Here is a 19,552-nt window from a genome sequence, read left to right on the forward strand (position 1 = left end):
CGATGGTGTACTTATAAACAGCAGAGAAGGCATAATTCAAATAGCAGAAGACTACTATAGAGAATTATACAAGGAGCAGGGAAATGATGCCAACAGTGGGGAAGATGGATTGCAAAGTAGCAACACATACGACATACCCGATATTCTTCCTGATGAGGTAGAACATGCATTGAAGAAAATGAAGAAACAGAAAGCCCGGGGGAAGATGAAGTTACTGTAGAGTTGTTAAAATTGGGAGGAAGAGACATAACACAAAAACCGGCAAGGCTCTTCACAAAGTGCATTAGAAAAGGTGTGACGCCTAAGCAGTGGAATAATGCAATCATAGTTTTGCTGCATAAGAAAGGAGATAAATCAGAAATTGGAAATTATAGACCAATTAGCTTGTTATTCCACATCAGAAATTGGAAATTATAGACCAATTAGCTTGTTATTCCACATCTACAAGTTGTTCACAAGGGTCATTACTAACAGATTAGAAAGAATACTTGATGAGAATCAACCGAAAGAGCAAGCTGGCTTTAGGACAGGATTCTCAACTATGGATCACCTTCACATAATATCACAGCTAATGGAGAAAGCAAATAAATATAAAACACCATTATGCCTGGCATTTATGGATTATGAAAAGGCATTTGACTCTATACAGCATAAGGCAATGTTTCGGTCACTGTAAAGACAAGGCATAGATACCCCATATATTATGATTTTGAAGAAAATATATGAGAGTGCTACCTCCTTTATTAGACTAGACAAAGCCAGTAGGAAATTTAAAATCGAGAAAGGAGTTCGACAAGGAGACAATATCTCCGAAGCTGTTTACTGCTGCCCTTGAGGAAGCTTTCAGAAGATTAGACTGGTCGCAGAGAGGAGTCAATGTGAACGGAGAGTACCTAAACCATTTACGATTTGCAGATGACATTGTGGTCATAAGCCACGATCCCAAAGAATTAGAGGAAAATCTTAATCAGTTATGCACAGTTAGTAAGTATTTTGGACTAAAGATGAATTTGACTAAAACAAAAGTAATGATGAACAAGTATGCCACAGAAAGGGAAATAATGATTGAAGGAGCAGTAATTGAAAAGGTGGAGTCATATACTTATCTGGGACAAGTTATTAGCTGTAATAATGATAAATGGCTGGAAGTCAAGAGAAGAATAAATTTTGGATGGATAGCATTCAGGAAATATAGTCACATACTGAAGAGCAATATCCCAGTTTGTCTGAAACGTAAAATAATGAACCAATGTATACTCCCACTGAGTTATGGAAGTGAAACTTGGCACTCACCAAAAGAATGGAAGAGGAGCTGAGAACTACACAGCGAAGAATGGAACGAATTATATTAGGAATCAGACTGTTAGATAAGAAGAGAAACACATGGATTAGGCAGCAAATTCAAGTAAAGGACATTCTTATCAAAACTAAAGAACTAAAATGGTCTTGGGCAGGACACATAGCTCGAAGACATGATGACAGAGGACTAAGAAAATAACAGAATGGTATTCAAGAGGAGCTAGAAGAAAACCTGGAAGACAAAGGCGGAGATGGATAGATGAAATTCATGAGTTTGTGCGTAGTAAATGGTAGAGAGAGAGGTGCTCAGAGAGCTCAGTAAGTTGAGGTGCTCAGAATACTTTTCATATCCTTTTAATTTTAAATTTTTCTTGATAGCAAAGAATGAGTACCGTCATCTATTTTTTTTACAAAAAAAGCACTGTGTATATATATATATATATGATACTTAAAAGAAAAAAGTATTAAAAAAAAAGTATAAAATAAAATGCAAGTAGAGTGAGAATGCAGATTGTGAATGAAGTAAATGTATGTCTCTTCCACCCCTTCGCCCGGTGAGTTAACCACTGCCAACAAACATATCTCACTCAGAGGTGAAGGTGATTCTTGCACAACTTCTATTAGAATAAGTAGCGACCTGGAGCGAGGGGTGTTGGGGCTTTCAGGAACGGGTGGCAGTCATCGTGAAACAGGTGGGTATATGGGATGTGTTAGGGTAACTAGGAATAGGAGTAGGAGCATGTGTACTTGCATGTATACCAATGCTAGAAGTATAGTAAATAAATTTGATGAATTTGAAGTTTTGGTCAAGACATCAAAGGCGGATATTGTTGGGATATCAGAGACATGGTGTCACACTGATATAAGGAATGCCGAACTGGAATTTGGGGAGTACAATGTGTACAGAAAGGATAGACAGGATAGGAAGGGAGGAGGTGTTATGCTGTTAATTAAGAAAAACATAAAACCAAAAGAAGTGCATCCAGTTGATATAGATGAACAGTGCACTGTTGAGTCAGTTTGGTGTGACATAAGCACTGCGAAAGCAAAAATAAGAGTAGGAATGTGTTATAGGCCCAAGGACTCGAATGAGTACAATGAACAATTGTACAGAGAAATAGAGTGGGCTAGTAAATCGGAATGTCTTATAATGGGGGATTTTAACTTCCCAGATATTGACTGGAACTTGTGGGCACCCGCACACTAGTCAGACTTTTGTGGATTTATTGGATGATTGTTTTCTGCAGCAGCATGTTCCAGAGGCAACCAGAGAAAGTAATACTCTTGATCTGGTTATCAGCAGTGATCATTCATGTATTAGGAATTTGCAGATAAAAGAACCACTAGGTGGCAGTGATCAGAGTGTACTGACGTGGGATTTACTTAAAGATTTAATTACCATCAGGGGTAAAGGAAAGGGCTTTTGCTTCCGTAAAGGTGAGTACAGTGGTCTCAGACAGTTTTTTTAAATTCTGTACAGTGGAATCAACTGATGATGTTACCAACAGTAAATTCTAAGTGGGAAGCATTCAAGGAATTAATTGTGGATGCTACTAAAAGTTTCATACCTATTAAGAAATATTGTTCAAGGTTTAGGCCTAAATGGGTGTCAAATGAACTAATGAGACTCGTAACAGAGAAGAAAAATACATGGGATGCATATAAATATTATCAAGCGACTCAGAAGCCTATGGCAGATATAAGTTAATCTGTAATCAGGTCACAAAGGAGGTTCGGCAGGCGAAGGCAGATTACGAGAAATCCTTGGCAAAAGATGGTAAGAAAAACAGCAAGGATTTCTTTACTTATATAAACTCTAAAAGGAAGGGGATGAATCTGATTGGTCCACTTGACATCGATGTTTCGACTGTTGATGATCCTGCTCAGATGGCAAACAAACTGAATGAGTATTTTGCATCTACATTCACACATGAGCAATTATTAAGGTTTGAAAATGGCAGAAGGTTATCAAATTGTAGCAGGATACTTAATGATTTTGTAATAACTGAGAGCAAAGTGGAAGAGAAACTGTTGAAGTTAAACATAAGAAAAGCACCTGGGGTGGATGGGATTTATCCAGTTATATTAAAGGAGGCGGCAAAGCAACTAAGCAAACCCTTAGCCATAATTATGAGAGCATCCTTTGATTCAGGGGAGGTTCCCACGGACTGGAGATGTGCAAATGTATCGCCAATTCACAAAGGGGGATCGAAGGGTGACATGAGTAATTACAGACCAGTTAGTTTAACTTCTGTTCCGGGTAAAATAATGGAGTCGCTGGTTAAAGATGCATTGTAGGATCATCTAGACAAGACTGCAGCAATAATTCAGACACAGCATGGGTTTGTTAAGGTAATGTCTTGTCTGACAAATTTGATAGGATATTATGATGTAGTTACAAAGGAACTGGATGCAAAAAATAATTTTGATATCATATATTTGGATTTCAGGAATGCTTTTGACACTGATTTTTTTTTTTTTTTTTGGTTGATGCTTCATAAGCTCATACATTTGCTTTCTTGCATCACTTGCCACTACTACTACTGTTGCGCATGAAAGACTATTGTACAAATTAAATTGGAGCAGAATGGTATTAAGGGTAAGTTGCTACAATGGACAAAAGAATGGTTAAGTGCGAGAAGACAGAGGGTGGTAATCAATGGGTGCTGCTCTTCTTGGACTAATGTTATTAGTGGAGTCCCACAGGGTTCTGTGTTGGGTCCACTGTTGTTTTGTATATTTATCAATGATATTGATGAAGGTATCAGGCTTAGTGTCGAAGTTTGCAGATGATACAAAGGTTGGCAGGGTTGTTAATGACAGTAATGGCAGTGTGCTACTGCAACAGGATCTAGATAATTTGGGCAGATGGGCTAAGAAGTGGCAACTGAAGTTTAACCTTGACAAATGCAAAGTACTGCATATGGGTAGAAGTAACCCCAGAGAAACATACCAACTGTGTTGGTACTACACTTAAGGTGGTAGAAAATGAAAAAGACCTGGGAGTAATTGTGCAGTCAGATATGAAGTTTTCTGAGCAATGCAGACAGGCTGCCAGGGCAGGTCATGGGGTTTTGTCAATGATATATAGGAATTTTGCTAGCAGGGAAAAGGAGGTGATTGTCCCTCTGTATAAGGCAATGGGCAGGCCATGCCTTGAGTACTGCGTACAGGTCTGGAGTCCTCATTTTACGATGTGGATTTGTTTGAACTTGAACAGAGAAGGGCAACAAGATTGGTGAGGAGAATGAAGGGATCCTCTTACCAAGAGAGTGGCTTAAGTTCTGCAAATTGCAGTGGCTGGAGACTAGGCACCTGCGCGGTGATCTGATTGAGGTGTATAAGGCCTAGAATCAGTTCAGCACGCTGAATTCTAATGGGATCTTTCCACTTGTTCAGATTACGAACCTAAGGGGGCATAAATTCAAATTAAGAAAGGACAGATGTAGAATAGATGTGCGGAAATTTACCTTTAGCCAGTGGGTGGTTAATTGCTGGAACAAACTTCCATCTGTCGTTGTGGAAGTTGATAGGTTGAATAAATTTAAGGAGGAACTGGACAGGCATTTGGAGGGAATGGTGTGATTTTTTTTTTTTTGGCTGATGCTGCATAAGCTCATATATTTGCTTTCTTGCATCACATGCCACTACTACTACTACCCCCAGAGTGGGATGGGCAGCTTGACCTTCCTACCGGATTTGACACTACTTGGGCATGGCACTGACGAAGACATTCTGTGGTGTTGCTGCCAACAAGCCATTGGCAGCAACGCTACAGAAAAACCCCATCCCCAGGCAGGGGAGGGAGGAGTCAGGTCTCTGTCTCCTCTCCTCCCTGCCTTACCCCCCCATACTTTGCCTGGTGGGGCTCGTCTCCACTGACCTCTTTGGGGATGCCTACTCTATTGTTCCTATTCTTCTATCTGTTTTCCCTCAGTCTTCAGTCTCCCTCCCTTCTCCCACTAAACCGACTGAGTACATCCCTTAACAATGCCGCCAAATTCTAATCAACGTCTAAATTCGACCGTTTTCTTGTAAATCTCTTTTGGCCAAATTCTAGTGCACCCCCTCCTTTTTTTTTTTCAGGCTTGCCACTGAAATCCTTGGAAATTAGGTGGTAGAGCCTGCCAGAGTACTTAAATAATCTACTGGGTGCCTGACCTGCCTCCTCGTGGCAAAGTGTGGGCAACGGTGGGTCCCAGTAGGGGCCCAATGGCTAAATGGTCAGAGAAACAACAGAATATAATGCTACACAACAGACCACTCCCCACAAACCTTTAAATCTCTGGCCTCCACAGAGTTCTGTGTCATTCACAAAGAATACAATGTGGAGATGGGGGAAACCCATGGTGCCATCAGACAACTAACACTCTTTGCACTTTACTCCTAGATAGCAGCCCTAGCTATCATACCTAGAAGAAAATCTGTAACAAGCCCTAAGGAACAGAAATTAATATGATTTTTCTTATTACTTAGTGCAAAATACTTTTTTATATAAAACAGTTAACCGTCTTAGGAACATCACTATCAGACTCTCATTCCTGCCTTGGTAGAAATCTGAAACAAGTCCTTGTTGAATTCAAAATGAATAGGACAGATAGTTTCAGATCATATGCAGTTTCAATAACTGCATATCAGCGACCCATGATACCATCTTTTTTTTTTCTTTTTTCCAGCACATTATTTTTACATTTATTCATTTTCATTATTTTGATACAAAATACCAAAAATTTGTTTAATTTTGAATGATTATGAATGTTTAATTTGATTCCTTATCTTATATTCCAATATATCTTTCAGATAATATGTTGCTGTGGATTGTTCGGCTTTAGTTGGACATGATTAGGCCAAAGTCAAATGAAGCATCACAAAGTGAAGAGAACCATCAGTTACGAAAAACTGAACCATTGCCTACGACTGGAGAAGTGAAATTAACAGGAAGTTCTTCCCACTCTTCTCGTACAAGTAACAGTGGAAAGCATGTGACTTCAGCTCAGAATATTAAGTCTTCCTATAATCGTTTTATGCAACGTCATTCATGTAGGCTTCCACATCATGATGCATCTAAACACGAACGACTTTGTTCACCAGAAACAAATAGCAATTCTCTGAAGAGTTTAACCATTTCAAGGCGGCGTCCTTGTAGTGTTGCAGATACAGGATCTATTAAAGTGAAATCCGATACCAATGCTACTAAAACTAACTCATCTTATGGAATATTTAATTCACGACATGGGCAGGTGAAAGGGGAACATCCCACAGGAAAACAAAAAACTTATCGTTTAAAAAAATGTCCTTCTGAGTATTCTTCAATAGTGGAAAAAGATGATGCACTTCAGTCATCTGCTTCCACACAAGCTAGTCAGAAGCCTGTAATGGCTGATTTAAAATCTGTTTCTTCAATGCATAGTCCAGATGATCATTGCATGCCTGTGAGGGAATGCTATGATGATAGCACTGAGAAGCATAAAGATTTGGATACGGCATTTCAGCACCAAGGTGGATTAAAATTAGAAGTTGGTGATGGTGGAAGAAGGTTAACCTCTTCAGTTTCTGATGTAAATTTAAACTCTGGAGTTTCTCTACATGAAATTTCCAAGAATCTTGCCTGTGATATTAGGAATACTGAAATTGATGCACATATTCATGAAAATACTAATGAACTTAGTGACAAATTAGATGAAAATTCCATAACTTCAGTATTACAAAATGCAAAAAGGACGTTTGTTGCATCTGGTTTAGACATTACTAGTGCACCAACCTGTAAAGTAGATGATACATTAGGTGAATTGCAGACTGAAATAAATAGTGAAGTGAATGATTCTGAAAATGCTGATACATGTGAGAAAGAAATTGTGAAAAGAGATGTTGAACGAGTTGATGATGAAAGTACTAAAGGTGATAACAGTGAGAATGTTGAAGAAGATGAAGCTGTAAAGGCTAGAGATACATCACCAGATGGAAGGTTTCTAAAGTTTGAAGAAGAAGTAGGACGTGGTTCATTTAAAACAGTTTATAAAGGATTGGATACTGCAACAGGAGTTGCAGTTGCATGGTGTGAACTTCAGGTAAAGTAAATGTTAATTATTTAAGAAAATAACTGGTAAAAGTTTATAAATGCAAACGAAAGAAGCAGATGAAAGTTTGGTGGTTTTCCCCACAAATTAATAAATATCCTAGCATATGCACGTATACGTATATATATATTCAGTATTTTAGTTTTGTTCTTAGGAATATTTATTAAGTTGAAATGGGATGAATATAGGTGACAAAGTGATGGATTTTTATTGAGTCTTGAATCAAAAATGTTACCATATTTATGTGCATATGTATCAGTCTTGCTTTTGCACCCAAAATTTACAGTAGAAAAATATGTAATTTTTATTTCTCTCCATAAAATTTATAATCATTTGTTAATTTTCAGTTTATGCATTGTTGTATTTACTGAAATCTGTGCATTTTACAAGTAGTGAACTTATTCACTTTCCTATTTACACATGTGCTTTCACTTTGTTTTAACTTGGAATCCAGTGAGCATAGGCATAAAGAAACATAACACAACCAAGTATTTATATTATAAGTGGTGGTGTGCATTGACATTATGGCTGGTGTTTGGACCTTATATCAGCAAAGTTTTAAGAAAACCAGGATCTCTGATGTGTAATGCCTTGAATGGAACTTGATATAAAAACATTTGGAATGACAAATTGGATTCTGTCAAAGCAGTGTTTTAAATGATATAAATTTCTGTAATTAGACATTTAGTTTTATGCTTTCATTTCAAGTATCTTGTTTTAATGTGTAAATCAGGGGTGGCTAATCTATGACACTTGTGGCATGTGTGCCTCATGTTAGTGGCTCACTTCCCAGTGTGAAAAATATAACAAAAAATTATACAACCAGTGTGAAAAATCAGAAAAGAAGCTAAACACATATAGCAGAGCTTCCAGAGTGCATGTGGCATCATGTCTCAAAGGATATTGCCAAATTTTGGCATCATATCAGTATTTGTTCTTATTCTCTTATTTCTCATTACTGTATATATTGATATGATTGATTAAAATGGAAACTGGCTAATACATAAATTTATGATATTTATTTTTTCAGCATAATATATGCACACTGCTAGAAAAGGTTAGCCACCCCTGGTGTAAATAGTTATATTTTGTGAGTTTTTAAAGTGCAGTTCTTGATTTAAATGGAGGTTTTTTTTTTTTTTTTTTTTTTAAAGAAGTAAATAGCTACTTTATAAAGTTAAAATTTATACTTAGCAAAAGTGTTAAAAGGAATATAAACCTAGATATTTTTTCACTAATTAATTGGTGGCAAGTGATGAACTTGCTATACCTTGGATGATATAGGCAGCAGCAATTTCTCAGTTTGCAAAGTGTGGGGAATATGTTTGGAAGTATTTAAATGAGGTAACACTTAGCCACATGTTTATAACAAAATTTTAATTTTATGAAACATAGGTTTTTAGACTGCAAAAAATCTTTGATCCTTAAAATTTTCTGTTTATATTCCAGAATGGCCAGATAGGGTTAGAGGAGCTTACAACTAATATCGTTTTGACAGTAATACAGTCAATGCCATATTTAGCAGTTATGTTGTTTGAGCTGCGGTCAACTCAGATGCATATGTTCCTGCACTCCCACACAGTAATGACTTAGAATTGGGCTAGCTTGCCGTTAACTTTGTTGTTTAAAATAGTCATTTTTGAGGGATTTAAACAACACAAGAATGAAAATTGGGAAATTGAATGTCTTTTAGGAAGAATATTTATTGCTAGCTTTGATTGGAGAAGGCTGTTATTCTGCATGTATATAAATTTTGTAAATACTGTGTTTAATCTTATGAGATATTGAAAATATAATTTGATATTCATTTAACCATATGGCTTGTGTCTTCCTTGCCTAACATTCACATATAGGACATCTGGTTACAGTGTTCTCCCACGAAAATTTTGTCAGCCAGGTGGCATTATGAATTAGCTGGGTGGGGAAGTGTAATACTTTGCAATATTATAAAATTTTCTGTTATTTATAAATGTGACTTAAGCAATCCAGAGCAAAATTAATTGCATAATTTAACATTATATGCTCCTGTTGCATTGACCTCAATCGCACAGTATGTTCGAATTAACATTGATCGAGATCAGTGAGCAGTCCCATACAGTACTGTGAGAATCACTTAAATTTTAGAGGGCAGTCAGTTAAATTCACCTTGTGGTGCACCCATTTGATAGGTCCTGGGGAGAACACTGGGTTAGAACACATTATGAACATTTTAAACAGATACAGAGATCTTCAGAGATGTGTTAAAGAAGTAGGATTCACAAGCATTAGTTGGGGCACAGATTGCTGATGAATTTAAACAGTATTCCTAATTTTTTAAATGTTCTCAGCAAACATGTTTTTACAGTGCAGACAATATAATCATGTCCATAATATATTTGTGGAGACCCCATTTTAATTAATATTGGGACCTGCCACACTTACATGGTGTAGTGTACTTCTAACCAAGAGCAATGACAAGAATCGTGTGAGGTCCAGAATCTCAACAGTAGAATGTGGATTGCATTAACATTCTGCTCACACTAATAATGTTTCTGCAACAACAGAATGTGTAAAATGGGCATGGCAATTAGTCTCTTTCCCCATGCTCTGAGATGTGACTTGCCTTCAGCCAGTGGGTGTTAATTGTTGGAACAAACATCTATCTGATGCTGCAGAAGTGGGTAGCTTGAATAAATTCAAGGAAGAACTAGATAATTAGAGGAGAGAGAGGTGATATTGGGAAATGGGTTTTTTTTTTTTTTTTTTCTGCCTGATGCTGGCACCTGCCTTGCATCATTTACCACTAATAGTATGAAAGCCTACAGTTTGTTTTGCCAGTACACCTACAATCCAGTCATTATAAATGGAATCTTCACATTACAAGGAATAGTACCACATAAGCTTTGTGATAATACTTCACAATTTGGATGTGCCATTGTTTGCCAAGGTTTTATCTGATGTTCCTTTGCATCATGTAGATTCCATTTATTAGATTATATGTCCAGATTGTGGGGTGTGTTATATTGGTGAAGCAGACTAGGCTTTTTGATTTTATCTTGCAATTTTTATTGGATTCCCCATTAAGTATGATGTTTCCTTGCTGCAGCATGCAGATTCCGTTTATTGGATTACCCGCCCAGATTTTGATATGTTATATTAGCAAAACAGGCCATTACTTTGCAGTAGCATCTCAGAACATGGGACTATTTGCCAGGCCAATTTTGTAAGATTTGCTGTGAAACATTATTGGTGGGTGCATTACGTCAATCCATGTTCTAATGGATTGGTAATCCATGCATTGGTAATCCACGTTCTAATGTTGAGATTTTGGACCACACGTGATTCTTGTCATTGTTCTCTGTTAGGAGCACTCCATATAGGTATGGCAGATCTCAATATTAATAACAACAGGCTGCCCTTTATGTGCCCTGTTATATAGGTGATTGTATTACAGTATGATGAGCAATGGCAAACTTCTTATATTTTGGATAATATTTGTCATCCAGTTTTCCCCAGAGTCTGACAGATGCCTTGTGCATGATCTGTACTGATTGTTCTTTTATTTATGTGCTTTTTGTCACATGGCTTTTTGAGTGGATTCCCTATAATGAAATGATGGTTACCTCTCCACTTTTGATAAAGGAGCATATTGTTCTGAAAGCTAAGGCTACTTTTGTGTACATCTTTATATTATCTTTTTTAGTGCTTTTTTTAAAATTTTTATATGTATCCTTAGTGCTTTTATGATTTTATACTACTGTACAAGTTTTTAGCTTTATCTTTATTAAAAATTTTAAGTAAAATTTTTAATAAAGCTTCACTTTTATCAGTTGTGAGAAAATTTATTTTATGACAAGAATATGAGGTGTGCCTAATAAATAACTAGACTGTCGCAATAAAATAAATATAATGAAACTAGTTATACCCGGCGTAACATATGCCATCTTTCTGATTATGGCGTAATTAGTTTAATCTAGATCCTTCAGTTTTCACCATTCTTGATTAGTGGTGATATAATTCTACAGAGTCACCCGTGGATGTATGCATATGTCTATTATGTCTATTTGCAGGTGGTTCCCCGTCTTCTCTAACAAATATTGCAGCAACCTCCGTTTTGGATATAGGTGCATTATATCATCTCTTATCTAACTCCGAGTCTTCTATAAATGCCATGCGCACATTCATTGTTGGATTGACCTGGGTTATTTGATGCATTTGTTTATATAACTCAGCAAATGGGTTAACTTGTCACAGCATCTTGTCCAATTGTTGCATTACTTCAGCCATACACCCTTGGTTTGATTGTTTATCAAGCTGTTTTGTTGTTGCTTCAGCAGAATCAAAAATATAAAGTTGTCCATATCCTGGCTTATTTGCCTCATTTGGATATAGCGGTAAGACCAAATGGTAAATCTGGCCGTGCATTTTAAAACAGTATGAACCATTTCCAGGCGGTGATTTAATCTCTGCACCCATTGATGCAAACGCCATTGCTGAGTTGTACTCTCGTATATGTTCTCTGTAGTTATTTGCTTCACTTGTATCCAGCTCTGTAATCACCTGTAATCAGCTCTCATAATAGAGTAGGTGTCTCAGACAGTGGGTCAAGTGAAACCTTTCCATCATGACAGCATTTAGTGTATTTATTCGATGTGTTTAACTCATGTCCCCAATATCTTGCATTGCAATACTCACAGTTGTAACACATTTCTTATATCATGCTCTTCCACATTAATTACAGCTTGTTGATTATTCGCATCCGGTACTTCTATTTGATTAGTCCTACGGCGTTTCGCCTGTCTTCTTATTTTCAATCTTGCTTCTCTTTCTTCAGTTTTCTGTCCGTCTTCGTAGTTGTAGAGTCTCGTTTTGGTCTCTTAGTCTATTAGATCTCTGATGTTTCTTTAGCATTTCTTCTACATTTTCTCAAAGTTCTTATATACTCTTCAGCCATTTTTACACTTCTTAAAACTTAGAACAGTTTATTAAAATTGAAGACAGATAAAATAAACATACATTGATAAGCTTTCAGGCATAGGTTGCCTTTCTTCAGTCGAAAAATGTTAGTACAAAAATTAATAAAGAATGCCTGGTATGGGTCATGCAAGGTGAACTGTGTGAATGGGTGCTGGCAACAATTAGCAGTTGGAAAATTTGGGCAGCATACTTAAGTATTTTATTATAATGAAATATTTCATATCTTAAAGTTGTCCCCTTTGGTGCGTGCGTGCGTGCACAAGCCAAAGGCTTGCACACCACTTTGTAATTTCTTCTAAGCACAGAAACAGTTTTGGAAGTCATCTTCTGTAAGCCCTTTTAGCACTTTAGTTATTTTTTTCTGAATGGCTTCAGTGGACTGAATGTGGGCTCCTTTAAGTATGCTTTTCAGTTTAGAGAAAAGAAAAAAAGTCACAAGGAGCTAGGTGAGTAGGGTACATGTACATACAAGGATTTGTTTTTTTGCCTGAACTTGAGAGTGCATTATGTGATGGACAGTGTGTTGCACACTGTTCAGCCATTTTCACACTTCTTCAAACTTAGAATGGTTTATTAAAATTGAAGACAGATAAAATAAACATATCAATAGCTTTCAGAAATTTGAGATTTGCCTAACTGTTTCTTTGTCCGTATTGAGTTCTGATGCACCCATTCTAATTCTTAAACAATGATCAGTTCTGATCAATGTTTTCATTGATACCAGATGGCCTGGTCTTTCATAGTCTTCCACATTCTTTCTTCCTTCTGAAAATCGTTTATGCCATTCGAAGTTGCGAGTTCTTGACATAGTATCTTCTCCATAAACTTGATGTAACAACTCATAACTTTCAATTGGTGTTTTCTTTAGTTTTGTGAAGAATTTGAGGTTGATTCATTTTTCAATTCTTTTGTCTGTCATTTTTCCAGCAAACTGCAAAAATACAAGGTAATGAAAACCTATCTCACTGCAAAGTGAATCAGCATGTTGGAACATGACTTTGCAGATAATGAATGAAAGGTTCAAGGTCAACTGCTGTGTCTTTATTTCACAGGTGGTGTTTGGTATGTAGTTGGCTACAAGTGCAGTCTTATTATTTAATAGCCACACCTTATATACCCAGCTCTTTTATGTAATATGGCTGTGGTACTCCACATGCACACCACTTGATTAGCTGGCAGAGTAGAGGCAGCAAGTTGTACACTAGCTGATCTGTATACACCACAGAGAGTTATCACAAGGATATGGTAAAATTTTTTTAAAGCTGTATACTCAAAAAAAGTATGGAATAGTAGATCTCACTACGATACGAATCATAATTGCAAGAGACATAAATTTTATTTATACTTTGGATGTGAAAAATTGAGAGAAGCCAAAAATTATGAATTCTTTTGTCTGTAAATATAACTTCTGGAACAATATGTTGCAGATTTTATTTTGATTTAGGTGGATTACATTATAAAAAAAGAAGGTTGAGAAACATTGTTGTAGGACAGTTGATATGTAATTTATCATTATGGTAAAACAAACCTTGCTAATTTGGACCCTCTATAATTCATAAGGCTTTCTTTTACTTATGTTTCTATTTTATTTATGCAGAATGAATATTTTGAATAAACAAAAATTTAATGATATTTAATGACACAAACCTTCCAAACTTTTTTGGAATGGTTTCAAAATCAATTTTTAAAGAGGTAAAACCATTCAAAGGAATTAAATGCAAATGAAAATATCGGGGCATCTTTTTTTTTTGTTTGTTTGTTAGACTAATGTAATCTCCTGTACATCCTTCTGCTGAAATTTTATCAAGTAATGATGACAGTATCAGTTGACCACAGCCCAATACTACAGCCCTTATAAAACTCACAGATGATGGATTGCAGATTTTCTTTTTGGTTTAGGTGTTGTTGCATTATAAAAAAAAGAAAAGGTTGAGAAACAATGATAACATGTTTCTGTATCGGTGGATATATAATTTATCATTTATGTCCAATTGTAAATGATCGTATTGAAGGAAATAGTTAAATTTTTTTTTGGCCATTTTGATAGTAGGTAGGACCCAAGAGGAGGAAAGATGGTAGCCAGAATTTAAAATTATAATATAAAAAGTACTACCTGCAACTTGCAATGATGTGGAGCAGAATATATTTTAAGGGCATGGGGCAAAAAAAGCCATTAAAGAAGATTACTGTGTTCTTTTATTGATTTTTATGGAATAAAAACTGAAGCCAACAGTGATTAAATATATATTAATTTGGGAGATGTAAGAATTCGGTTAGAAGATGATGATGAAAGAAGAAATAGTCACAGCAGTTCAGGGGGGTTAACATTTTCATAAATTTATTTCCTTTTTACTGTATTTGCTGAGTCAGAAGTTGTCTTACAGCATAGGATTTGTGTGGTTTGAGTTAGTTGGAAGCAAAGGTAAAATGAAAGTGGAAGTAATCTATAGACCAGAAGTCTGTAGATTCTACAGACAAGTCTACCTGTAGATGGAATGGACAAGCAAGAATGTCTTATTATTAGCATTAGCATTAGTAGAGGCATATGATGCAAGAAAGCAAGCTTATTTAGCATCAGCCAAAAAAAAAAAAAAAAAAAACACACCACTCCCATTTCACCCCTCCGTTCGTTCGAAATACCTGTCCAGTTCAGCCTTAAATTTGTTTAGGCTATCAACTTCAACAACAAGTGATGGAAGTCTGTTCCACCAACCAACCAACCACCCGCTGGCCAAAGGCAAATTTCCGCACATCTATCCGACATCCGTCCTTCCTCAATTTGAATTTATGCCCTCTGAGGTGATTATTCTGAGCAAGATGAAGAATCCCATTGACATTGAGCATGCTCAAACCATTCAAAGCCTTATACACCTCTATCAGATCACCTCGCCCGCCGGTGCCTAGTCTCCAGACTCTGTAATTTGCAAAACTTAAGCCTTTCTTCGTAAGAGCAACCCATTGTTCCATTCACTAATCTTGTTGCCCTTCTCTGTACCCGTTCCAGCAGCTCTACATCCTTCTTGAAATGAGGCCTCCAGACCTGTATACAGTACTCAAGATGTGGCCTAACCATTGCCTTATACAAGGGAAGAATCACCTCCTTATCCCTGCTAGAAAAATTCCTGTATATCATTGACAAGACACCATGAGCTACTCTTGCAGCTCGTCTGCACTGCTCAGAGAACTTCATATCTGCCTGCACAATTACCCCCAGGTCCTTTTCATTCTCCACCACTGTCAGTGTAGTACCGCAGAGTTGATACATTGCTCTGTGGTTACTGTTTCCCATATGTAGTACTTTACATTTGTCAATGTTAAACTTCATTTGCCACCTCTCAGCCCATCTGTTCAACCTTTCCAGATACTGTTGCAGCAGCATAGTGTCAATAGTGTCCTTAACAACCCTGCCAACCTTTGTATCATCTGCAAACTAGGACATTAAACTTGATATACCATCATCGATATCATTCATAAACACCGAAAACAACAACGGACCCAATACTGAACCCTGAGGAACTCCACTAATAACATTAGTCCACGTTGAGCAGTGTCCATTGATTACCACTCTCTGTCTTCTGCCACTCAACCATCCCCTTATCCATAGCAGCAATTTGCCTCCAATGCCACACTGCTCTAATTTGTGCAGCAGTCGTCCATGTGCAACAGTATCAAAAGCCTTTCTAAGATCCAAATATATAATATCAAGGTTATTCCCTGCATCCAGTTCTTTTGTGACTACATCATAGTATCCAATCAAATTGGTCAGGCAAGACCTGCCCTTAACAAAACCATGCCGCATTTGAGCTATAACTGAATTCTTGTCTAGATGATCCTGCAGTGCTTCTTTAACCAGTGCCTCCATTAATTTTCCAGGAACAGAAGTTAAACTAACAGGTCTATAATTACTTGTGTCAGCCTTTGATCCTCCTTTGTGAATTGGGATTACATTTGCACATCTCCAGTCTATGGGTACCTCCCCTGAGTCCAAAGAAGCTCTCATAATTATGGCTAGGGGTTTGCTTACTTCCTTTGCTGCCTCCTTTAATATAACTGGATAGATCCCATCAACCCCAGGTGCCTTTTTTATGTTTATCCTCAACAATCTCTCCTCCACTTTCCTCTCAGTTATTACAAAATCATCTAGCTCACTGCCAACGTTTACTTTACCTACGTCATTCTCCTTCCTGAATAACTCCTCATGCGTGAATGTAGATGCAAAATACTCGTTTAGATTGTTAGCCACCTGAGCAGGATCCTCAACTGTTGAACCATTAATATCCAGTGGACCAATCTGATTCATCCCTTTCCTTCTTGAGTTTAAATAGGTAAAGAACTCTTTTCTGTTTTTCTTTGCATCCTTTGCCAAGGATTTTTTGTAGTCTCCTTTGCCTGCCTAATCTCCTTTGTGACTTGGTTACAGACCAACTTATATCTATCATAGGCTTCCATGTCACCCATTAATTTATATGTATCCCATGCATTTTTCTTCTCTGCCACATGTCTCATTAGTTCATCTGACAACCATTTAGGCCTAAACCTTGAACAATATTTCTTAGTTGGTATGTAAAGCCTGGTAGCTTCTACCAGGCTTTACATACCAACTTTTAAATAAATTTAAAAGTTTAACATAAAATAAATAAATAAATGTTAAGCTATCATTAGAGGCAGCAAAATGCACCTCCTCCACATGAAGCCCAGATATATCCGATATATGATCTAGAGTGCTGTCTGTTCTATAAATTATTTCTTGCTGCATAAGGACCACCGCCATGCAAATCCTCTGCATTGGTGAATCGATCGGGGGAGGACTGAGTGGTTTGGTTCTTCGATCTTTTCGCCTTTGCGATGATTTGTATAGCGATTGAAATGCAGCGATTCCATGACCATTATTGGTCTCATGATCCTCTGTCGATATGGGTCATAATGGTCAGTCTATTATTTTGATATTTTGTTTTTCTTTCAGTAGTTCTTTTAACCCCTTTTTGGTGATATTTCACGTCTTTCGGAACTGGTACCTTCTAGGGGGGTACCGCTAAATCATATTATAATTGCATTATTTTAAATTTTATATCGGTTTTATTAATTGGAATTAAAGTGCTAAATTATATAGGAGACTATCAGCTACTGTTTATATCTTACCTTTACTTCCCCTTCCCTGTTTGTTTATTTTTACGTTATTTTATGTTAATTTTTCGCTCTACATTTTTTGCCATACTACTGGCTTATGTTTTATGTTGTTTTATTTTGAATTATCGGATATATATATATATATATATATATATATATATATAAAATATTAAGGATAATAGAAAATTATTAGAAAAAGTAAATCAATCAAATAATAATCAGGGACCTTAGAAAACGCAAAAAAAAAAAATATATATATATATATATATATATATTATCGCTTTTTACCGACAATCTAGGTGACTTCAACTGGGGCCAACCATCCAGACCGAAGGCAAAAAACGACAAGAAGTTCTCTGTTTCCGTTTGATGATCAATATATGCTAAGTAATTTAAATCTAAACCAAATATAAACCAGTATAGGCCAAATATAAATCGAATGTAAATAAATCGAATCACATGGGGGGCACCACATATTATTTTGACGACTATTACATTATGTCCTAGATACGGTAAATATGTAGTATTTATTATATATTTAATCTTATTTTAATCATTAAATTATGTTCTCTGTCGGGTCAACGATGATTAATATATGCTTACATTTATATTTGATTTATATTTCTTACATTTGATTCTAATAATTCTAAAATTTTCTTAACTTTTTATTTATATTTGATTTATATTTCGCCTATACTGGTTTATATTTGGTTTAGATTTAAATTACCTATCATATATTGATCATCACAGAAACAGAGAACTTCTTGTCGTTTTTTTGCCTTCAGTCTGGATGGTTGGCCCCAGTTGAAATCATCTAGATTGTCGGTAAAAAGCAATAATTTTTTTTTTTTGCGTTTTCTTAGGTCCCTGATGGTTTTTCTAATAATTTTCTATTATCCTTAATATTTTATAGACATTATGGGTGTATTGCATGATTGCTTGCAACTGCATTGACCCATAAATATTAGTTACAGTTACTGTCGTTTTAACTTTCTTTTCTTTTTTATCACTAATATAATTATAAATATATATATACACAGAGAGGGAATCAGACCTAACAGGCAGAAAATTGAGTAGGGGTGCCGCAAAATAAAATAAATTACTTAGGGGTGCCGTTATTAAAAAAGGTTGAAACCACTGGTATTGACTGTTTTACATTTTCTAAAGCCATCAGGATATTATACAGTTCTGAGGTGTAAGTGCTGCACTCCAAAGGGAGCTGCTGAGATATTGTAATCTTTGGTAGAACTACAGCTGCACCAACTTTACTGTCTGTCTTGGAACTATCGGTGTAAATTTGAGTAAAACTAGAGAACTGAAAAGTGTGAGCCGCATGGATTTGCTTAATACTGAAATTTGGAAGTGCATTCTTTCCCCATTGTTGGAAATGTTTATCAGTATGCGCCAATGGTATTTACTATGGTGGTGTAGCCATGCTAACATCTGGAATTTTGTTATTTATATTTAGTTCCCAGCATGTGTTTAAGCTTTGTAATCTAATGCCATTTGCTTTAGTCTGCAAAGGTTTATTTTGATGCAGATTATACCATTTTATTGTGAACAGATATTGCCATATAGGATGATGTGGGCAACTTCTGATTTTAGTTGCATAGCTTAATAGTAGAGCATGCCAATGAAAGAATAGAAGAATTTTGTGTGTTCCATATAGAGACTGAACTGGCAATGTACAAAAAGCTCCTAGTGAAATTTGGAGAGCGTTGTGGTGTACATGGTCAAGCCATTTAATACACTTTCTCTGGCTGAGGCATATACAGCAGACCCATAGTCTAGTCTAGATTTAATTAACGACTGGTGTAGGTGTAGCAGCATGTACCAATCTACATTCCACGACATAGCAGAAATTGCCCTAAATAGATTCAGCTTCTTTAGACTGGATGTATAAATATGCTTAATATGCTCCAAAAAACTAGTTTTTTATCCAGAATATGTCCAAGAAATCAAATACTCTGTTGAAAAGTAATTGGATGAGAAGTAAGTTGTCTGGACCAGGATGTAAATTCTGTTGATGGCAAAAATGAATTACTGTTGTTTTTTGCTTTGAAAGTCTATATCTATTATTTTTTCCCACCGAA

At 36.3% G+C, this 19,552-nt stretch overlaps 1 protein-coding gene across 1 annotated transcript in view; it reads left to right on the forward strand.

Moving 5' to 3' along the window:
- The window catches only part of LOC150090085 (uncharacterized), a 460,543-nt gene that overhangs the window by 25,896 nt on the left and 415,095 nt on the right, over positions 1-19,552 (forward strand). Inside the window, exon 2 of the mRNA XM_090389755.1 lies at positions 6,100-7,367. Coding sequence (XP_090245881.1) covers positions 6,138-7,367 — 1,230 coding nt within the window. The 5' untranslated portion in view covers positions 6,100-6,137. The remainder of the gene's footprint in view (positions 1-6,099; positions 7,368-19,552) is intronic.

This window comes from Mastigoproctus giganteus, chromosome 2 (assembly GCF_048544385.1).
Source record: "Mastigoproctus giganteus isolate SK-2022 chromosome 2, ASM4854438v1, whole genome shotgun sequence".
NCBI lineage: Eukaryota > Metazoa > Arthropoda > Arachnida > Uropygi > Thelyphonidae > Mastigoproctus > Mastigoproctus giganteus.